The sequence below is a fragment of the Talpa occidentalis genome, unplaced genomic scaffold, assembly GCF_014898055.3.
Source record: "Talpa occidentalis isolate TD23 unplaced genomic scaffold, MPIMG_talOcc4v2.1 talOcc4.2, whole genome shotgun sequence".
Taxonomy (NCBI): Eukaryota; Metazoa; Chordata; class Mammalia; order Eulipotyphla; family Talpidae; genus Talpa; species Talpa occidentalis.
In genome coordinates this window covers 35,493,958-35,512,460 of record NW_023602073.1, presented here as the reverse complement: position 1 = coordinate 35,512,460, position 18,503 = coordinate 35,493,958, and the positions used below count along the sequence as shown (strand labels likewise).

General features: G+C 46.5%; 1 protein-coding gene across 1 annotated transcript in view; it reads right to left on the bottom strand.

Annotated features, from left to right (window-relative positions):
• Positions 1-627: 627 nt before the first annotated feature.
• Positions 628-18,503, bottom strand: part of LOC119252031 (patr class I histocompatibility antigen, A-126 alpha chain-like) — a 25,145-nt gene continuing 7,269 nt past the window's right edge. Inside the window, exons 2-7 of the mRNA XM_054698099.1 lie at positions 3,997-4,265; positions 3,487-3,762; positions 2,638-2,913; positions 2,125-2,244; positions 1,690-1,722; positions 628-1,231 (exon numbers count right to left, since the gene is read on the bottom strand). Of these exons, the coding sequence (XP_054554074.1) occupies positions 1,143-1,231; positions 1,690-1,722; positions 2,125-2,244; positions 2,638-2,913; positions 3,487-3,762; positions 3,997-4,265 (1,063 nt within the window). The 3' untranslated portion in view covers positions 628-1,142. The remainder of the gene's footprint in view (positions 1,232-1,689; positions 1,723-2,124; positions 2,245-2,637; positions 2,914-3,486; positions 3,763-3,996; positions 4,266-18,503) is intronic.

Sequence of the window (18,503 nt, the reverse complement as noted above, 5' to 3'; positions counted from 1 at the left end):
TGAGACTACAACAGTCACGGCAGTTTTTACTAACTTTTTTTAGATAAGAAATTTTTTTTGAGTTTATATTTTAAAGAAATGATCCTTTGGCTTTAAGTTGTTATTGTTTTATCTCACCGAGAACAAGCATATTTTTAAAAGATTTATTTATTTATTTATATAAGAACCAGGGTACAGGTCAGATGCGCGGGAGGGTGAGAGGATTCACCAGGGACAGAGCGGGGAACATAACAGGCAGACTGACGAAATACACTGCTGAGGGGAGCAGCGGGCAAGACAGGAGAGGTCTGCCACGCCATGTGGGACCCTCGCCAGCCAGCCGGGATTGAACCAGTGCTGCAGAGGACAGCTTCACAGTGTGGCACTCAACCACCTGAGCCACCAGAGGAGGCCTTGAGAACAAGCATATTTTTAAGACAAAAAAGAGCAAGTAAGTAAATTCAAAAGTTTTTACTCAAGCAATAAGCATTTTGTAGGAGACACAGGGAAATAGGATTTTTTACCTATAGAACAGGCCAGAATGGTGTTTTAAGGTGGACAAAAGGAGAGTCCAGTCCCCCACAGCAGAAAGGCAGCAGAGACCTGCCAGTGATCTCAGCACTGGAGAAAAAGTCCAGGCAGCTGCTTGCTGAGACTGGGGTAGCCTCCACCTGTCCACCACAGTGGCTTTACATTATTTTAATAAAAACCTTTTAGTCTCATATAGTCATATTATAACCATTTCCTATCACTTTAACAATTGTGAATGAACTTCGAATACCATTTTTTAGAAATAACTTTTTTATTTTTCTTAAAAAAACAAATGGCAAAACTCTAGTGGCAGAAACCCTGGCCTCCCCCCACCCCAAATAATTAACAGGAAAAGCTTGAAGCATTTCTTCCTCCATTTATAAGACTGTGTCACGTTATCTCTTACTTGTTCCCAAGTTTCTATATCCAGCAACCTGCCCTCTGGGAACCATGGGTTATATTTTTCAACTACCGTTAAACATTCTAGAATCTGGTTAAGGGGTATTTTTGCCCTATGGTGAGAAAGCAGATGCTGCAGAAGCAAAGCGAAAGTAGAAAGCCTTGAAGAAGATTGCCCCATCTGGAATTCCCACCTCTACTCACATCCTTCTGTGGAGTCGTGACCACTGCTGTCACCTCGTCACTTCAGTGGGAGGTTTCTCCTTCAGGTCCCTGTTGGGCGCCACTTGTGAGCCTCCAGTGGGCTCTGAGACCTGGGACGCTGGTCGCAAAGGACCCACCAGACGGGGCAATGCTTTCAGCTACAAGCAGTGATTCTCTACATTTCTCAGCATGGTTATATGGGAATTGTGAACAAACACATCTGCGTTTTATCATAAGTCAGAAAAAGCCAAAACAACCTTGCCTCGCACACCATGTGCGTGAGCTCATACACATCACTTATATGAGCCCCTGTGCTTGTCGGACATGCCTGTCCTTGTGAGTCTCTGTTGCTAAGTTACGACCAAGGAGACTTCCAAGGACGAAGCAAGTCCAGGGCGTCCCTCCCAGGTGGTTTTCCACCCTGGCATATGCGAGTTTTCTCAGCGTTTCGGTCAGCCCTTCCCTTGCCATCCTCAGGTCACCTCTTGATCATCCTCGTGCAACAGTGACTCTCCCTAGAGTTCCCTCTACACTGTCCTCAGGGGCTCAGGGATCCAACCCCTGATCTACACTTACCTGCACCCTGAGTGTAGCTGATTGCTTGTCCCCCTACAGGAAGAAACATCATGTGAGATAAGGGAGTAGTCAGCGCATGGAGTCCTAAAGGAATCTCCAAGTCTGGGTCACAGGGAAATTTCTAGAACTGTGATTGAAGACCCAGGTCAGGACTGGGATATATGAAGAATGGATATGAAAGGGAATTGGAGTCTTTCCACAGCAGGGTCCCTTCCCATTGGCATTTGCTGGGAAACAGATCCCCATCACCACAATTATAAGGTGAATAATTGGTGATTCATTTTCAAAAGTGTTTTACAAAAACCTGAGTGTTAGCAATCAGCACCAGACTGGGCAATATATGTGTGGATGGTACTTCCTCCTACCCAGGTAAGGCAAGTCCTCCCTGGGACATGAAAGCCCCCAGTGGACAAATTCCCCTACTCCCTTCCCTACCTGAGCACTTCTTCCTCCACATCACAGCTGCAGCCACCACAGCTCCAGTGAGCACAGCTCCAAGGAAAACCAGGCCAGCAATGATGCCCACGGTGGGGACAGAGGACTGAGGAGGGGGCACTGGAAGGGACAGGAAGATGAGACCCTGAGCCCCAGGAACATCCTGACTCTCTGAAATTCTCCAGAAGGGCTCCTGATTCCTCCAAGCAGAAGCTCAGGGCCTCTCTGGTGGCACAATGGGTTGAATGCAGTGCTCTGTAGCTGTCCACAGCCTCTGCAGCACGAGTTCGATTGCCACCTGGCCAGGGAGATACCCACATGGCATGGCAGATCTCTCCTATCTCGCCTGCTGCTCCCCTCAGCAGTGTTTTCGGTTGTCTGCCTGTTCTTCTCCCCATTCTGTCTCTGGTGAATTCTCTCACCCTCCTGCACCTCTAACTTTTACCCCAGTTCTTGTATAAATAAACAAATATTTAAAAAAAAGAAAAAAAGAAACTCAGAGCCCATCCTTACCCCATCTCAGGACTTGGGGTTCCAGCAGCCCCTCATGCTGCACATGGCAAGTGTAGCTCTGCTCCTCTCCAGAAGGCACCATCACAGCCGCCCACTTCTGGAAGGTTCCATCCCCCCCAGGCCTGGTCTCCACCAGCTCCATCTCCTGGGTCAGTTCCTCCCCATCTCGCTGCCAGGTCAGGGTGATGTCTGCAGGGTAGAAACCTAGGGCCCAGCACCTCAGGGTGACATCACGGTCAGAGGTGACGTGGAGGGAAACCTGTGTCTTTGGGGGATCTGAGGAGAAGGGTCAAAAAAAATCACACTTTGGGTTTTCCTTCCTGGACACTGAAGCAGACTCACTGACCATCCTCAGAACAAACATGACAATTGGTTTGGAGGGAGGAAGCACAAAACCCAAAAACCAGCCTAGTCTGGGGAATCTGGGATAATTAGGTAAGAGCCCATGAGGGAGGATGCGGGTCTCTGGGGAGAACACAGACTTTTACTCCAGACTTGGTTGGAGGGTGAATGACACAGAAAGGCAGGAGTCAGGTCCAGAAATGTTCTCAGACCAAAAACAAGACCTTGAAAGAAAGCTTATGTTTCCCAGGATGGCTGCCAGGTCAAAAGAATCCTGGAAGTGTTATTTCAGGATGGCCTCCCCTCCCTCAGGAGAGACTGGATTCCTTAACCCTCCAGAAAAGTGGTGTCTTTTGGGCGAGTCTCTCTCTAGCACATGAAACCCAGGGGGACTCTCCCTCTCTGCCCAGAAAGCAGCTGCTGTTCTGCCCATTATTCCATTCGCCCCCCACGAAACCCCCCTCTTCCAGTTTGAGGGGAGGTCCAAGGCCTTTTGGCCCCTCTTACCTGTGCGCTGCAGCACCTCCTTCCCCAAAACTAGAAATCTGAGGAGCCACGGGAAGCACCTGCTCTGCACACTGTGCCTGACGCGCTCGGCCCTGCCCGCCGCCTCCCACGCGCGCTGGGTGATCTGAGCCCCCGAGTCCGCGGGGGTCCAGGAGCGCAGGTCCTCGCTCAGGGAGATGAAATCCGCGCCCTCGTAGGCGAACTGGTCATACCCGCCGAGGAGTCTCAGGTCTGGGCTCACTTCACAGCCAAACATCCTCTGGAGGGTGTGAGACCCTGAAACCCACCCCTGTGGTCACCCCGAGGTCACCCCGCCCTCTCTGAATAAACCTCAATAAACCTAAACTGAAAATGAAATGCAGGCAGGAATGTCCCGCGGGCTCTTCCCGGTGGAGGGTCCTGGCAGATCCACCCGCCTCGAGGGGTCAGTGGACCCTGAGACCCGGGACACCCCGGCCTTATGGTGGGAATGGGGGTGACCTGACCCTGGCCCCGCTCCGCGAAGCTCACCGTCCTCGCTCTGGTTGTAGCGGCCGCGCAGGTCCCTCAGGAGCGCTTTGAGCCACTGCGCGTTGTCCCTTTGGTTCTGAGTCTCCTCGTCCAGGTCCTCCTGCCCCACCTGCCCCGCCCAGGGCGCCCGCGGCTCCGCACTCTGGCCCGGAGAGTCGCTGTCGAACCGCCCGAACTGCGTGTCGTCCACGTAGCCCACGGCGATGTAGCGGGGCTCCCCGGGGCCGGGCCGGGACATCATGGTGTAGAAAAGCCTCAGGGAGTGGGGCCTGGGGGCGGGAGGGGAGACCGGGCTGACCCTCCTCTCAGCGCGGGCCCAGGGCCCAGGGAGATGGGCCTGGAGGGGAGAAAGGGGCGGGGCCGTGAGATTGAAAAGGGGCGGTGGGCCAAGTAGGGCCCAGACTCAGGGCCCAGAGCACTCAGGGGAGGCGGGAGGGACAGAAGGGGCCAGAACACAAGGGCCTGAAGGGGGTACAAGAGGTTGGGAGGAGATGAGCCTTTCCTGGGGTCCTGCACCCGCGGGGGCTCCTTGCTCCTCCCTCCTGGAGCAACAGTGTCCAGCTGGACACGCACTCACCCGCCCGGGTCTCCATCAGGGCCAGGGGCCCCCAGAGCAGCAGCAGGAGGGTGAGGGGCATCACACTCATCCAGGAGCCTGGGGAGAAGGAGTCCAGGAGAGTCCTTGGAGACTTTGTAACTGGAGCAGGAGGATGCTGATTGTCTTCCCAGGAAATGGGGAGAGAGAATGGGGTGAGTGTGGGGTCATCAAGGCTGCCCCACCCCACAGAGCCTGTGAGAGGGAGACGTGATGCTGTGACAGTGTGACATCCACAGACAGGGGAGGCTCCAAATTCCCTTCCCCACCTTTAGGAGGAGTGGATTTGGGCTGGGGAAAGCAGCAGCCTGGAGGAATGAAGAAACTAGCAATATTTTCAGATAAATGTGAATATTGATACTGAATTAAAACTAAACAGATGGGGCCTCCCTGGTGGCACAAGGCGTTCAGACACAACCTATGAAGCTATCCACAGCCACTGCAGCACAAGTTTGATCCCCAGCCATGGAGATACCCACATGGCACAGCAGACCTCTCCTGACTTGCCTGCTGCTCCCCTCAGCAGTGTATTTCACTCAGTCTGCCTGTTCTGCTCCCCACTCTGTCTCTGGTGAATCCTCTCACCACCTCCTGCACCCCAGTTCTTGTATGCATAAATAAATAAATCTTTTTTTTTTAAAGATTTATTTATTTATTTATACAAGCACTGGGTACAGTCAGAAGTGTGGGAGGGTGAGAGAATCCACCAGAGCCAGAGTGGAGAGCAGAACAGGCAGACTGAATAAGTACACTGCTGAGGGGAGCAGTGAGTGGCAGGAGAGGTCTGCATGCCATGTGGGACCCTTGCTGGCGGCCAGGGATTGAACCGGTGCTGCAGAGGTTGAGGGCAGCTTTGCAGCCCAGCACTCAACCACTGCGCCACCAGGGGAGGCCCATAAATCTTTTAAAAAAAAATATATATATATATACAGGTGGTAGTTTCTCGAAGGTTATTTGTAAAGTGAAACCTGAAATAATATCATGGAATATTTCCTATTGTTACATTTCCACAGGCCTCTCTTGCGTATTGGTTGGAACTTGTGCTAATGTATGATTTTTTTATAAATATTTTACTTCATATAATTCTTACATAATTTTTCATTTTTGCACAATGTATACATTTTCATTTTGGGTGTATTCCCCATACAATTCCACCCCCCTTATTTTTTTTAAAGATTTATTTGTTTATACAAGAACCAGGGTATAGGCCAGATGTGCGGGATGGTAAGAGGATTCACCAGAGACAGAGCAGGGAACAGAACAGGCAGAGTGACTGAAATACACTTCTGAGGGGGGCAGCAGGCGACACAGGAGAGGTCTGCTGAGCCATGTGGGACCCTCTCTGGCTGGACAGAATTGAACCTGTGCTGCAGAGGCTGCCCACAGCTTCACAGCGCTGTGCACAGCCATCTGTGCCACCAGGGGAGGCCCAGCACCCCCTTTATTTTGACCCTAATCCTTCCTCTCCCCACCACCACCATCCCCCACCGTAGTGTGTCTCTGGTTTATATTTCCTTGTTGATTTTGAGTCTCATCAGCTAGCTCTTTGTAGATTTTTGTGATCAGTCCTTTATCATTAGTGTTGTGTGCAAAAATTTTCTCCCAGTCATTGGGGTTTCTCTTTGTTTTGGTTATTGTCTTTTTTGCTGTGCAGAAGCTCTTTAACTTGATGTAGTCCCAGCTGTTTATATTTTGCCTTCATTATCACTGCTTTGGGTGATGTGTCTACAAAGATGTTTTTGAGGTGCATGTCATGTGGTGTTTCGCCTATATTTCCTTCTTTATATTTTATGGTTTCAGGTCTTAAGTCTAGCTCTTTAATCCATTTTGAGTTGTTTTTTGTGTATCATGTGAGGTAGCAGTCAAACTTCATTCTTTTGCATATAGTGACCCTGTATTCCCAGCACCATTTATTGAACAAACTTTCTTTGTTTCATTGCATAGTCTTTGCTCCTTTGTCAAAGATTAGTTGATCATAAATCTGTGGGTTTATTTCTGGATTTTCTATTCAGTTCCAGTGGTCCGTGTGTCTGTTCTTGTTCCAATACCACGCAGTTTTGATTATTACGGCTTTGTGGTATAGTTTGAAATCTGAGAGTGTGATGCCTCAATTCCTTCTTTTTTTTTCAGGAGGGCTTTGGCTATTCAGGGGTTTTGGTGGCTCCATATGAATTTCATCAATATTTGTTCTATTTCTTTGCAGTATGTCATTGAAATTTTATTGTAATAGCATAGCATGGAATCTGTAAATTCCTTTTGGTAGGATGGCCATTTTGATGTTAATTCTTCCAATCCTTGAGTAGGGGATGTCTTTCCGTTTCTTTTGTCTTCTTCTATTTCTTTTAACAGTGTTTTATAGTTTTCTTTGTATAGGTCCTTTACCTCTTTTATTAGGTTTATTCCCAAATATTTGATTGTTTTTGTTTTAATAATAAAAGGTATGATTTTCTTGATTTCTTCTTCTTCAGATTTATTGTTTGTGTATAGGAAGGCTACTGATTTTTGTTGTTGATTTTCTATCTTGCCACTTTACTATACTGATTGATTAGTTTAATTAGTTTTTCTGTCGAGTTTTTGGGGTTCTTTATGTATATTATCATATCATCTGTGAATAATGATAGTTTGACTTCTTCCTTGCCTATTTGGATTCCTTGTATGTCTCTCTCTTGTCTTATTGCTCTGTCTAGGACTTCCAGTATTATATTGAAAAGCAGTGGTGAAAGTAGACATCCTTGTCTTGTTCCAGATCATTTTTTTTAAAGATTTATTTATTATTTATATATAAATAAAGATTTATTCATTTTATTTATTTATTTTATTTATACAGAAGTGTGGGAGGGTGAGAGAATTCACCAGAATCAGAGCAGGGAACAGAACAGGCAGACTGATGAAGTACACTGCTGAGGGGAGCAGCTGGCAGCAGGAGAGGTCTGAGCGCCATGTGGGAACCTCGCCTGGTGGCCAGGTGCTGCAGGGTGCCTTGATGCCTCAGCCAGGTAAGACACTGACAATCAGCTAAGAAAAAGGGCCTCACACTGTGTGGCCAAAGCTAAAGGGCCTCACACCGTGGGGCCGAAGCTAAAGATCCTCACACCGTGGGGCTGAAGATTCCTTGTGCTTCACACCGTGGGGCTGAAGATTTAACATCCCTTTGGTTTTTGTTCTTGGTCATAAAAAGAGAGCTGTGTGGAGATTTCTTGACCTACTAAACATAGAACTTCCATATGATCCAGCAATTCCACTCCTACGTATTTACCCAAGGACACAGAAACATCAATTCCAAAGAGCACCTGCACCCCTACATTTATAGCAGCACTATTTACAATAACTAAGCTTTGGAAACAACCCAAATGCCCAAAATTAGATGACTGGATCAAGAAGATGTGGTACATATACACAATGGAATATTACTCAGCATTCAAAAAAGATAAACTCATGCAATTTGCAGCAACATGGATGGAGCTGGGAGAGATCATGCTCAGCGAAATAAGTCAGAAAGAAAAAGGAAAATACTGGATGGTCTCACTTAAAGCAGGGATCTAGATAACTTAAATAAGGGACCAGGAAAAAGAATAACTATAAGAAAGAAAATATCAAAATCAACAAACAACTATGAACCAGAGACACTCTATGGGAGTGGGGGGCAGGGAAAGGATGGCTTGCAGTCAAAATAAGGGGGTTGTAATTGTATGGGGAATATAAAATAAAATTTAAATGAAAAATAAAATGATAAAAAAGGAATGTATTTAAGACAGATATGTTAAAGGTCTTGAAAAATTTAGTGTCCAAAAAAATGGCTATCTTTGAAAAAATGGTACAATAGGAAGAAAAATAGTTTAAAGGTCTGAGAGAAGTATCTTAAAAAATGCTATGTGACAGAATGACTTGCTTTAAAAATATTTAAGTTTATTATCAGTAGTGTCCTTATGAACAACCAAACTTTAATTTCTTTTTCATTTGCAGTAAAGACTCAAGTATTCTTAAACTGCTTTTACTGGTTCTTAATGGGAAAAAAAAAAAAAAACTGTCTAGGCTATCTAAAATCTTGTTTCTCTTTTTTTTTAAAGACTTTTTTATTTTTATTTATTTATTTTAAAGATTTATTTATTTATTTATTTATACAAGCACTGGGTACAGTCAGAAGCGCAGGAGGGTGAGATAATTCACCAGAGCCAGAGCGGAGAGCAGAACAGGCAGATGGACGAAGTACACTGCTGAGGGTTGCAGCGGGCTGCAGGAGAGGTCTGCGCGCCAGGTGGGACCCTCACCCAGTGGCTGGGGATTGAACCGGTGCTGCAGAGGCTGCGGACACCTTCGCAGCCCAGCGCTCAACTGCTGCGCCACCGTGGAGGCCCTCTTGGTTCTCTTTTAACCTCAGACTTGGATAACTAAAAAATACAGATCTGTCAGCATTGTTGAGCACTGTAAAAATATAACTACTTAAAAAAACTCTCCAGTTATCACTCTGAGTAATTTAGTGTTGTTTTATAGAAATCTGTATATATTTATTAAGCCTGTGACAAAATTTTTCTTAAATTCAAATTTCAAAAATAGTAAAGTTTTTGATTAGTAAAACAATTTGATGTGTCTTAGGACTCTTAATAAATTATTTCTCCTTGTAGGAAAATGCTAAAATACATTGGACCAATCTAGAGATGTTAAATTTCATAGAAAAAAATATTGTCATTGAGGGGGAAGTTATACGTTTTCAGCATATATAAAAGAAAGCTGATTAAAGTGTTCTAAAATATGAGATTTTTAAAATGCTCTGGCATTATATTATTGGGCGATTCTGATTATTTTGAAATATATATGTGCATGTGCATGTCACAAAATTGAGCAAACATCCTTGTCTTTTACCTTAAGCCATAATTTTAGGTATGGTCATTTTCAAGTTTTTGCTATTTCTAAAGGTTACTTGCTGAGTTTTGTCTTCAGAAAATTCACAAAAAAAGACTGGCAATATAGATATGTTTTGGAACTGAAAAGACCTACCAAGCCCTATAAAAAAAAATGGATTTATAAAAATTACCGACAGAGGATCGAGACTTAATACATGGAAAAAGTAGACTGAGGAGGATTTGTATAATATTTAATGACTTTTAAAAATATTGGTCTTTAATGTATTGTTTTGTTTTTTTATCTCTAGAAAACTTGTCTTTAAACTGGGCTATGATCTCAGCAGTGGCAATTTGCATCGGTAGAGCATGAAACTCTTAATCTCAGGGCCATGGGTTTGAGCCCCACGTTGGACAACAAACTTACAGGGCAGCCCCGATATAAAACGGGTTGCCTGACTGGGTCCTCACTCACGTGCTTAAAAGGGATTTAATATTCCACTGCAGGCACACACAAAGGTTAATAAAAGATTTATTCACAAGGGAAGGGGAAATGAGGAAATGTACAACTCAGGGAGAAAAGTGGGAGATAAAGTCTTAAATGAGTCCTACCAGGTCCGTTGATCTGGATTCCCAAATGGCACTCTGAGAGCTGGCGGTGAGCCAAAACCAGTGAAGCCAAGAGGCGAGAGCCCGAGATAGCCCAAGGCCCACTTGTCTGGTTTTTATACCAAACCTGGCTGCTTAACTCCACCCTCAGGTCCCAGCAACCTTCCCTTTGGTGGTGATGGGATTTGTCTTTCCCAATGTCCTGATGGCTTTGGTTTGGAGTGGGGGTGGAGTCCACAAAGCCTGTATGGAATTAGCTCAGGACATCCTTTCCCCCTAACAGAGGCACCACAAGACCAGAAGCCCTGGCTCACACAGGAGGTGGGGGTAGGAGACATTAGCATAGCCATCCACACAGCCATGGAAACCAAGATATTTGAGGCTGGGGACACCTAGATTACAAAACATAAGATCCAAGCAGGTATCAGCTGCACATCCAAAGGTAAAGATATGGAGATGAGCCCATTGTGGTGTCTCTGGTCCCTTTCAGACTCTGCATGGTTATCCAGAATCAGCAACTCACCAGAAGGCTCACTACTGTAACATCTCCCGCTAGACACAGACCTGAGTCTGAAGCAGATTTAAAAAAAAAAACCTTTATTAATCTGCCGGCCACTGGCCCCCTTGTAGGGGGCAGCCCTAGCAGGGGGTGATAATGATGAGGTATTTGGAGTTGCGGGGTCCTGGGGTTCACTTGGGAAAAGTGTCACCAGAGCTCCCGTTTCAGTGGCACGCGGCAATTTCCCTAGGAGAGTTTCTCCACGAGACAGAGCAGTTAGTTATATTTGAAAAACAAGTTTATTAGGGAAAGGGACAGGTTTGCTGAGAGAGGCCTGCATGGTTGCAGGCGGGCAGCCTTGAGGAGAGCTGCCTCCACCGAGGGAGGTCAGTGATGTGAAGCCCCTACAGGTACAGGTCACAGGCAGGCAGGGAGGCTGCTGCCCTGCAGAGGGAGAGAGTTGGTGAAAAGAGGCACCTGCACAGTCCCAGGTGGGCAGAGGGAGTGCTTCCCCGAGCCTGTGCAGAGACTGCACTGATACAGCCCTCTTCTGTTTGGAGGGGTCACTCCTTGTGAGCCGTCAGTGTGTTGCTGATTTTGGATAACCACGCAGAATCCAAGATACCAGAGATACCAGCATGGGGAGTGGAGATTCCAGCATGGGCCCAATCTCTGCATCTTTACCCTCAGGGCTGTGCTCCACTCCCTGTAGCATCTGTTCCTGCTTGAGTCTCCTGTCTTGTGATAAGGCACTGGCGCCTAAGGGTCCGACCTCTACAGCTGGTTTAATGGTCATGTTATTCCCTCGACCCACACCTCCTTGTGAGTCAGGTTCTGGTCTTGGGGCACCTCCTTTCCAGTCTTTCTATTCTTGTCCTTTGTCATCCCCCCCACCCACCATATGTGGCGCCAAACCTTTTGTTAGGGCAACACCCGCCGGGGAGCCCTGAGGTGCTGGAGTGAGGCAGATAGTCACGGACTCAGCGTGAGGGTTGGCTTGTGTGTGTGCAGAGCAGCAAGTCCAGTGAAAACTACTAGTTATTTAGTTGTGTTAGGGACAGTGTCATGAGTGTGGTCACTGTGAGGCTAGCCAGCTTTAAAGTTAAGTTAGCGTGAGGACCGCAGTCCACCTTTTTACATGTTAAGATTTTGCCTAAGTATGATGACTTCATGGTTTTATTTCTTCCAATTTTGAGGCAAAGCAGTATTAGAAAGACGGTGCCAGGGCCTCCCCGGTGGCACAGCAGTTGAGCGGTGGGTTGCGAAGCTGCCCGCAGCCTTTGCAGCGCCGGTTCTATCCCTGGCAACGGGCGAGGGTCCCACATGGCATGCAGACCTCTCCTGCCGCACCTGCTGCTTCCCTCAGCAGTGTATTTCGTCAGCCTGCCTGTTCTGTTCTCTGCTCTGGCTCTGGTGAATTCTCTCACCCTCCCGTGCTTCTGACTGTACCCAGTGCTCGTATAAATAAACAAATAAATCTTTATTTAAAAAAAAAAAAAAAAGAAAGACGGTGCCAGACCCTTTTTGGGCTCCAGGTGGACATTCCAAGTGTTCAGGAGCACCAGTCATGTGAAGGGGAGTCTGCGGGAGACTGTCATCTGTTAGGAGCAAGCTTATATAAAACAGTTAGATATAGAAAGTGCTAGTCCTATCTGTAGGTTGAAGAGGACCAGAAATTAAGTTACTCAAACATGTGTTTTATCCTGTTAATAGACATATGTTTTCCTTGGGCGGCAGTAAGCAGATTTAGTGACCTTTGACTGTGTTCAGGCCATTCCTATTATATTTTGTGAGGAGGGGAAGGTGGGTCCAGAATGTCGGGTGAGTACAGAGAAAATGGCTCCTGTATCAATCAGAAAATTAATATTCTTACCTGCAACATCCAGGGTTACCCCAGACTCAGCCTTAGAGATGGTCAGCCGGGGAGTTGTGATATCCTTGGGCCCATCACTTTCCATCCAGGAGGTGTCACTTGTCCAGGAGGCATCACTCATCAACCAGGAGGCATCAGCTGGTGGCTGAGGGTCTGGTCCCTCCTCTCTTCGGAGAAGGGGACAATCCCTTTTCCAGAGGCCTTTCTTCTTGTACCTGGGGCACGGCCCAGGTGGATTTTTGGGTTGTGTGTAATTCCTGCTCCAGTGCCCAGACTTGTACCTGTAGTGTGGGGCCGTTGAAGCTCTTCCATTCTTTTTTTTTTTTTTTAAGATTTATTTTTTATTTATTTATAAAAGCACTGGGTACAGTCAGAAGCACGGGAGGGTGAGAGAATTCACCAGAGCCAGAGCAGGGAACAGAGCTGACAGACTGACGAAATACACTGCTGAGGGGAGCAGCGGGCGGCAGGAGTGGTCTGCGCGCCATGTGGGACCCTTGCAAGTGGCCGGGGGATCAAACCCGCACTGCAGAGGCTGCGGGCAGCTTCGCAGCCCAGTGCTCAACCGCTGTGCCACCAGGGGAGGCCCAGCTCCTCCATTCTTTTATTCCAGGCAGGTCAGTCTTCTGTTTCTCTGAGCCTGGGTAAGCCTGGGTCTGCAGGGCACCGGCAATGGAGGTGCCTATTAATGGAGCTGTCTTTACTCACTCACTATGGCCTTCTTGCCTTTTTTAAAAAAAAACCCTTTACTTTGGTCCCTATTATTAAAGATATTAAAAGCCACTTTTAAAAAGCTGTTGTGGCTGAGATTGGTGTCCCATGGCTAGTTTTAAAATGAGTCCCCAGAATCACCTCGCCCTGTCTTGTATTAGGATCCAGGTTTGTGAACTTGCGAATGGCTTTCACTAAATGCCCTTGATTTTGTCTCAGGAGCCTGCACCTGAGGTCAGAGCAAGACTGGCTAATGAAGGAGACTGCTAAAATGCTTGTGCTTTTCTGGGTCTAGATTAGCATACCTTTCATAGCCTCTGCACCTGTAGCCTAAAATGATTTGGAATTTTTTGACTTTTGAGTAACTTTTTTGCCCTTTTATAATTGACTGGCTAGGGGCCTCTCCGGTGGCGCAGCAGGGTGAACACAGCACTATGAAGCTGTCCACAGCCTCTGCAGCTGGGTTCAATTCCTGGATGGCCAGGGAGATTCCCACATGGTGCAGCAGACTCTCCTGTCTCTCCTGCTGCTCCCCTCAGCAGTGTGTTTCGGTCAGTCTGCCTCTTCTGCTCCTCACTCTGTCTCTGGTGAATCCTTTCACCCTCCCACGCCTCTCTCTGGCCTGTACCACAGCTATTATATGAATGAATAAAAAAAAAATATCTTTAAAAAAAAGAATCATTTATAATTGACCGGCTTATTAGGTTTTAAGAAGTCTTGTGTATTTTAGAACCATCTCATTAGTTTACATTTATGTTGAAAAGGTCTAACAATCTTATGAGAATACTTTCTGTGAGGTATCAATATACCCAAATTAATTCAGTTTGTTTTTCACAAGGAAAAACAATTTTATTAGGTGTCTTTAAGAGTCCTCTTAAGGCAAAAATTTTACTATTTTAGACTGAAATTGTCATAGAATTTACAGATCTTTACAAAACACTTAATTACTCAGAGTAACAGGATTTTTAAGAGTATAGATCTATCTTTTTTTTTTTTTGACAAGGCTCAGCAATGCTGACATAAGGTTTTTTTTCCAGGTAACCCAAGGATAAAAGAGCACCAAGATTTTCAGATTACCTGAGCAGTCTTCCACTTGTTATAAGAAACTAGTGAACATAGTTTTAATATCTTAATTTATATATATATATAAATATATATATATATATATATATATATATATATATATATATATAAAGAACTAAAGCTTGGTGTTACATGGGTGTATTACTGATACCCAAATTAACCAAAACATTTCATAGTAAGTCACCTGAGCACACAAAATTTTCCACTAAAATCTCTGTCTCAGACCTTCAACACTTTCCTTTGCTTTCTTTGTTTTTAATACCATTTGATTTACCCATCCTACTTTGAATTAGCTTAAGGACTTTCAGAATATCCACCTTAAATATATTTTTTTCCAAACACACACAGACCCCTTATGTCACTTACATTTAGAGTTATTACATCCTGGTTTTTAACCTCTGCATTGTAAGACATTGTAATAGCTGTTATATATCGTTTCTTTAGCCTGGACAGCTTACACAAACACATACTTTAGTTTTCTTTGAGATGACATTAAACTCTAGTTCCCTTACAATAAGGAGTAAAAAGTAGACCTAAAAGTTAAGTTTCCTTACAATAAGGAGCAAAATGTAAACGTGAAATTTCAGTTTCATTAAGACAAGAGAGCACCTTATTTACAGACTGTGAGGACAAGAGAGGCAGCAGATTAAGATCTTTTGTCTTGTCTTTTAATCAGTAAAGCATCCTACATAGCCTGCTAGTAAGACCAAAGTAATTTGATTTTTTTTTTTTCTTAAACCAACCAAATATACCTTAAGAGTGGAAGGCATGGCAGAAATTCCTACCTATAGACCAGAGGAAGATATCAAGATAGAAAGAAGAAACCCAGTCCCCCATGGCTGGGTGTGGTGGACATACCAATGATCTCAGCACTGGAGCAAAGGTCCAGGCAGCTGCTAGCTGAGAGCAATGGGGGGTCCCACACATGTCAGCCAGGGTGGTGTTCCCCACCTTATTTTTCAGCATTTTTATCTTTTGCTTCAGCCAAAGCGAAGGTTTAGAGAATGGTGTTATAGCCGAGGGTTAGTTATGTGAGAATGTCAGGCTGAGTTAAGGTGTTTTAAGAGAGAACCCAAAGTAGAGTCCGCAGGAATGGAGGGAGCAGACCCAGCGTATGATAGGCTGGAAGAGAGCTTGAACCTGTCCTGGACAGATTACAGTGGGGCAGCCACGGGCGTACCCCCACGGGTGGGGAGTAGCCACGGCATACTCCCCAGGGGAGTAGTCCTATTTTTGTGGGTGCCCCCACGCTGAGGAAGAACTCCCCAGGCCTTAGCATCCCCAGGCCGCGACTTACTATCTGTCCCTGCCATTCTCTCTTCTCTGGGTGGAAAGGAAGGCTGTCTCGGGCTCCTTTTTTATTTAGAATGTTTTAAGAAAGATAGCTGGTGCTTGGCATATGTATGGCAGATCTTAATACCAGTTAACAAGGAACCCGTTGGCATTTAATAAGATGATTTTCAATGTAGGACCAGAGGCCTCTCTCTCACACTGTAGAATCTAAATTAGCTGACTGGGGCTGTCTTAGTCCCTCACGAGTCTTAAAGTTTAGGCACATATAACAAGATAGTTTAACCAAGGAGAGGAAATCTGGTCTCCAAAGCAAGGGAAGAAGACTATCAAGAGTACCTGTGATGTAGGAAGGCACCTAAAGGGCAAGGATTCAGAGAGGGGGAGCTCTGAGAAGGAGAGGTCTACCTGAGCAAGAAAAGGGCTGGATGGGTTGCTGGCTACTTATAGTTTGTTGACTTGTAGTTGATTGCTATGAAAATGAAGCAGGGGAAGGTTGTAGTTCGAGTTAGGGAAGAGCAGTAAATAGGTTGTAAAGGAGTGGGACATGAGGGTGCTTATCACTAGTTCCTGCGTTGCCGCACTCTTTGTCTTGCAGTTGGCAGGACTAGAGCTAACCCTGGCGCACACCAACTTATCCTTTTGTTACAGAGCAACCCCGATAAAAAAAGGCTTGCCTGTGTGTGGGTCCTCACCCACAGGCTTAAGAGACTTATTAATACTCAACTGCAGACACACACAAAATGTTAATAAAAGGTTTATTTACAAAAGAAAGGGAAAATGAAGAAATGAATAACTCAGGGAGAAAATGAGGGAGAAAAATTCATGCGTCCTACCAGTTCCGCTGACCTGGAATCCCAATGGCACGCTGAGAGCTGGCGAAGAGCCAAGAGCTGTGAGGCCAAGAGAGCGACCCAAGGCCACATGTCTGGTTTTATAACAAACCTGGCTGCTTAACTCCACCCTCAGGCCCCAGCAACCCTCCCTTTGGTGATGATGGGATTTGTCATTCCCAGTGTCTTGCTGGCTTTGGTCTGGAGTGGGGGTGGAGTCCACAAAGCCTGTATGGAGCTTGCTCAGGACTTCCTTTCCCCCTAACACTTTCACAGGAGTCTTCTAAAAAATGGCAGCCAGCCCTAGTGGCCTCTTACATGGCTGACCTGTGCCCACTATTTTTTGCAGCGAGACCAAGACCTGGTTTGAAGACAGAACTCAGGAGCCAGCTCTTTCCCCAAGGCAGAGAGGGAATGGCTGCTTGACTGAGATTGATAAGCAAGGCAGTGAGGCAAGGAGAAAGGCATGAGGCATTCACCTGGTCAGAAAAAGGGCAACTGGAAGGCTGTTCCCTCACATTTTAGGGCCCACCAAAGAGTAATCTTCGCCTGAGCCCCTCAGTCCGTGTAGGACAGCCAAGCAGTAGCCGAACACCAGCTCCTCTCAGAGAAAGAGGTGGTGATAGTTGAGAGAATGAGGCAGAGAGGCATGAGGCGCTCACCTGGTTGGGTCAAGGGCAACTGGGAATTTTGGGAGCTGCTAAAGAGTAGCCTTGGCCTGGGCCCCTGAGTCCGTGTAGCACAGCCAAACAGTCGATGAACACCAGCTCCTCTCAGAAAAGGAGGTAGTAGCATGAAGATAGAGAAAACTGGAGAAATCTCACAGATGCCATGAAAAACCAAACATTGGGTGCCAAAATGATGGGGTTTTGGAGTTGCGGGGTCCTTGGGTTCACTCTGGGAAATGTTTAATTTGAGCTCCCGTTTCAGCGGCACACAGCGAGTTTCCCATGCAAGTTTCTCCATGAGACAGAGACCATGGTTATATTTAAAGAACAGGTTTATTAGGGAAAGGGACAGGTTTTGCTAAGAGAGTCCTACATGGTTGCAGGTGGGTGGCCTTGAGGAGAGCTGCTTCCTCTGAGGGAGGTCAGTGAGAAGTCCTGGCAGGTACAGGTCATGGGGAGCCAGAAACTGCTGCCCTGCAGAGGGAGAGAGTTGGTGAAAAGAGACACCTGCATAGTCACAGGTGGGCAGAGGGATTGATGTCCCGAGCCTGTGCAGAGACTGCACTGATATAGCCCTCTTCTGTTTGGGAGGGGTCACTCCTTGTGAGCCGTCACGTCAGTTGGTTGCTGATTTTGGATAACCACGCAGCATCCAAGAGGGACGGGAGATTCCAGGATGGGGAGTGGAGATTCCAGGATGGGCCCAATCTCTATATCTTCCCCTCAGGTCTGTGCTCCACTCCCTAGAGCATCTGATCCTGCTTGGGTCTCCTGCCTTGTTATAAGGCCCTGGTGCCTAAGGGTCACAACCTCTACAGCTGGTTAATGGTCATGCTATTTCCCTCTATCCCTACCTCCTTTTGAGTCAGGTTCTGGTCTTGAGGCACTTCCTTTCCAGTCTTTCTATTCTTGTCCTCCATCATTAAGGGTTTTTAAAGCTGAAAACCACACCTGGGAGTTTGCAGTTCTACAGCAAGCGGGAGTACAAAAGCCAAACTGTGCTGTTGCAAGCAGCAGAGCATTTCACCACATCCCATGTTTCAGGTACAAAGGGCACATCTTATTTTTGACGGGAACCCGGCCTCTATTGTTTTGCCTGGAATTCCCCACAGCCCTCTCTTGTCCTCCTGAGATAGCTCAAGCGTAGGCCTTGCGTGGTCTACTTCATTTCACATTGCCCCCATTTCATATCACAAGGAGTGCCCCCTCCCAACAGAAGAAGACTATATCAGTGCAGTCTGCACAGACCCTGAGCAGCACTCCCTCTGCCCACCTGTGACTACACAGGTGCCTCTTTTCACCAACTCTCTCCCTCCGCAGGACAGCAGCTTCCTGCTGCCCGTGAGCCATACCATGCTGGTCTTCTCTTCACTGACCTCCCTCAGTGGAGGCAGCTCTCCTCAAGCTGCTCACCTGCAAACATGCAGGCCTCTCTCAGCAAACCTATCCCTTGTGGGGCAGCTCCTCCTGCCTGCTTGTGTCTGTGCAAGTATTTTTTACTGTTTTAT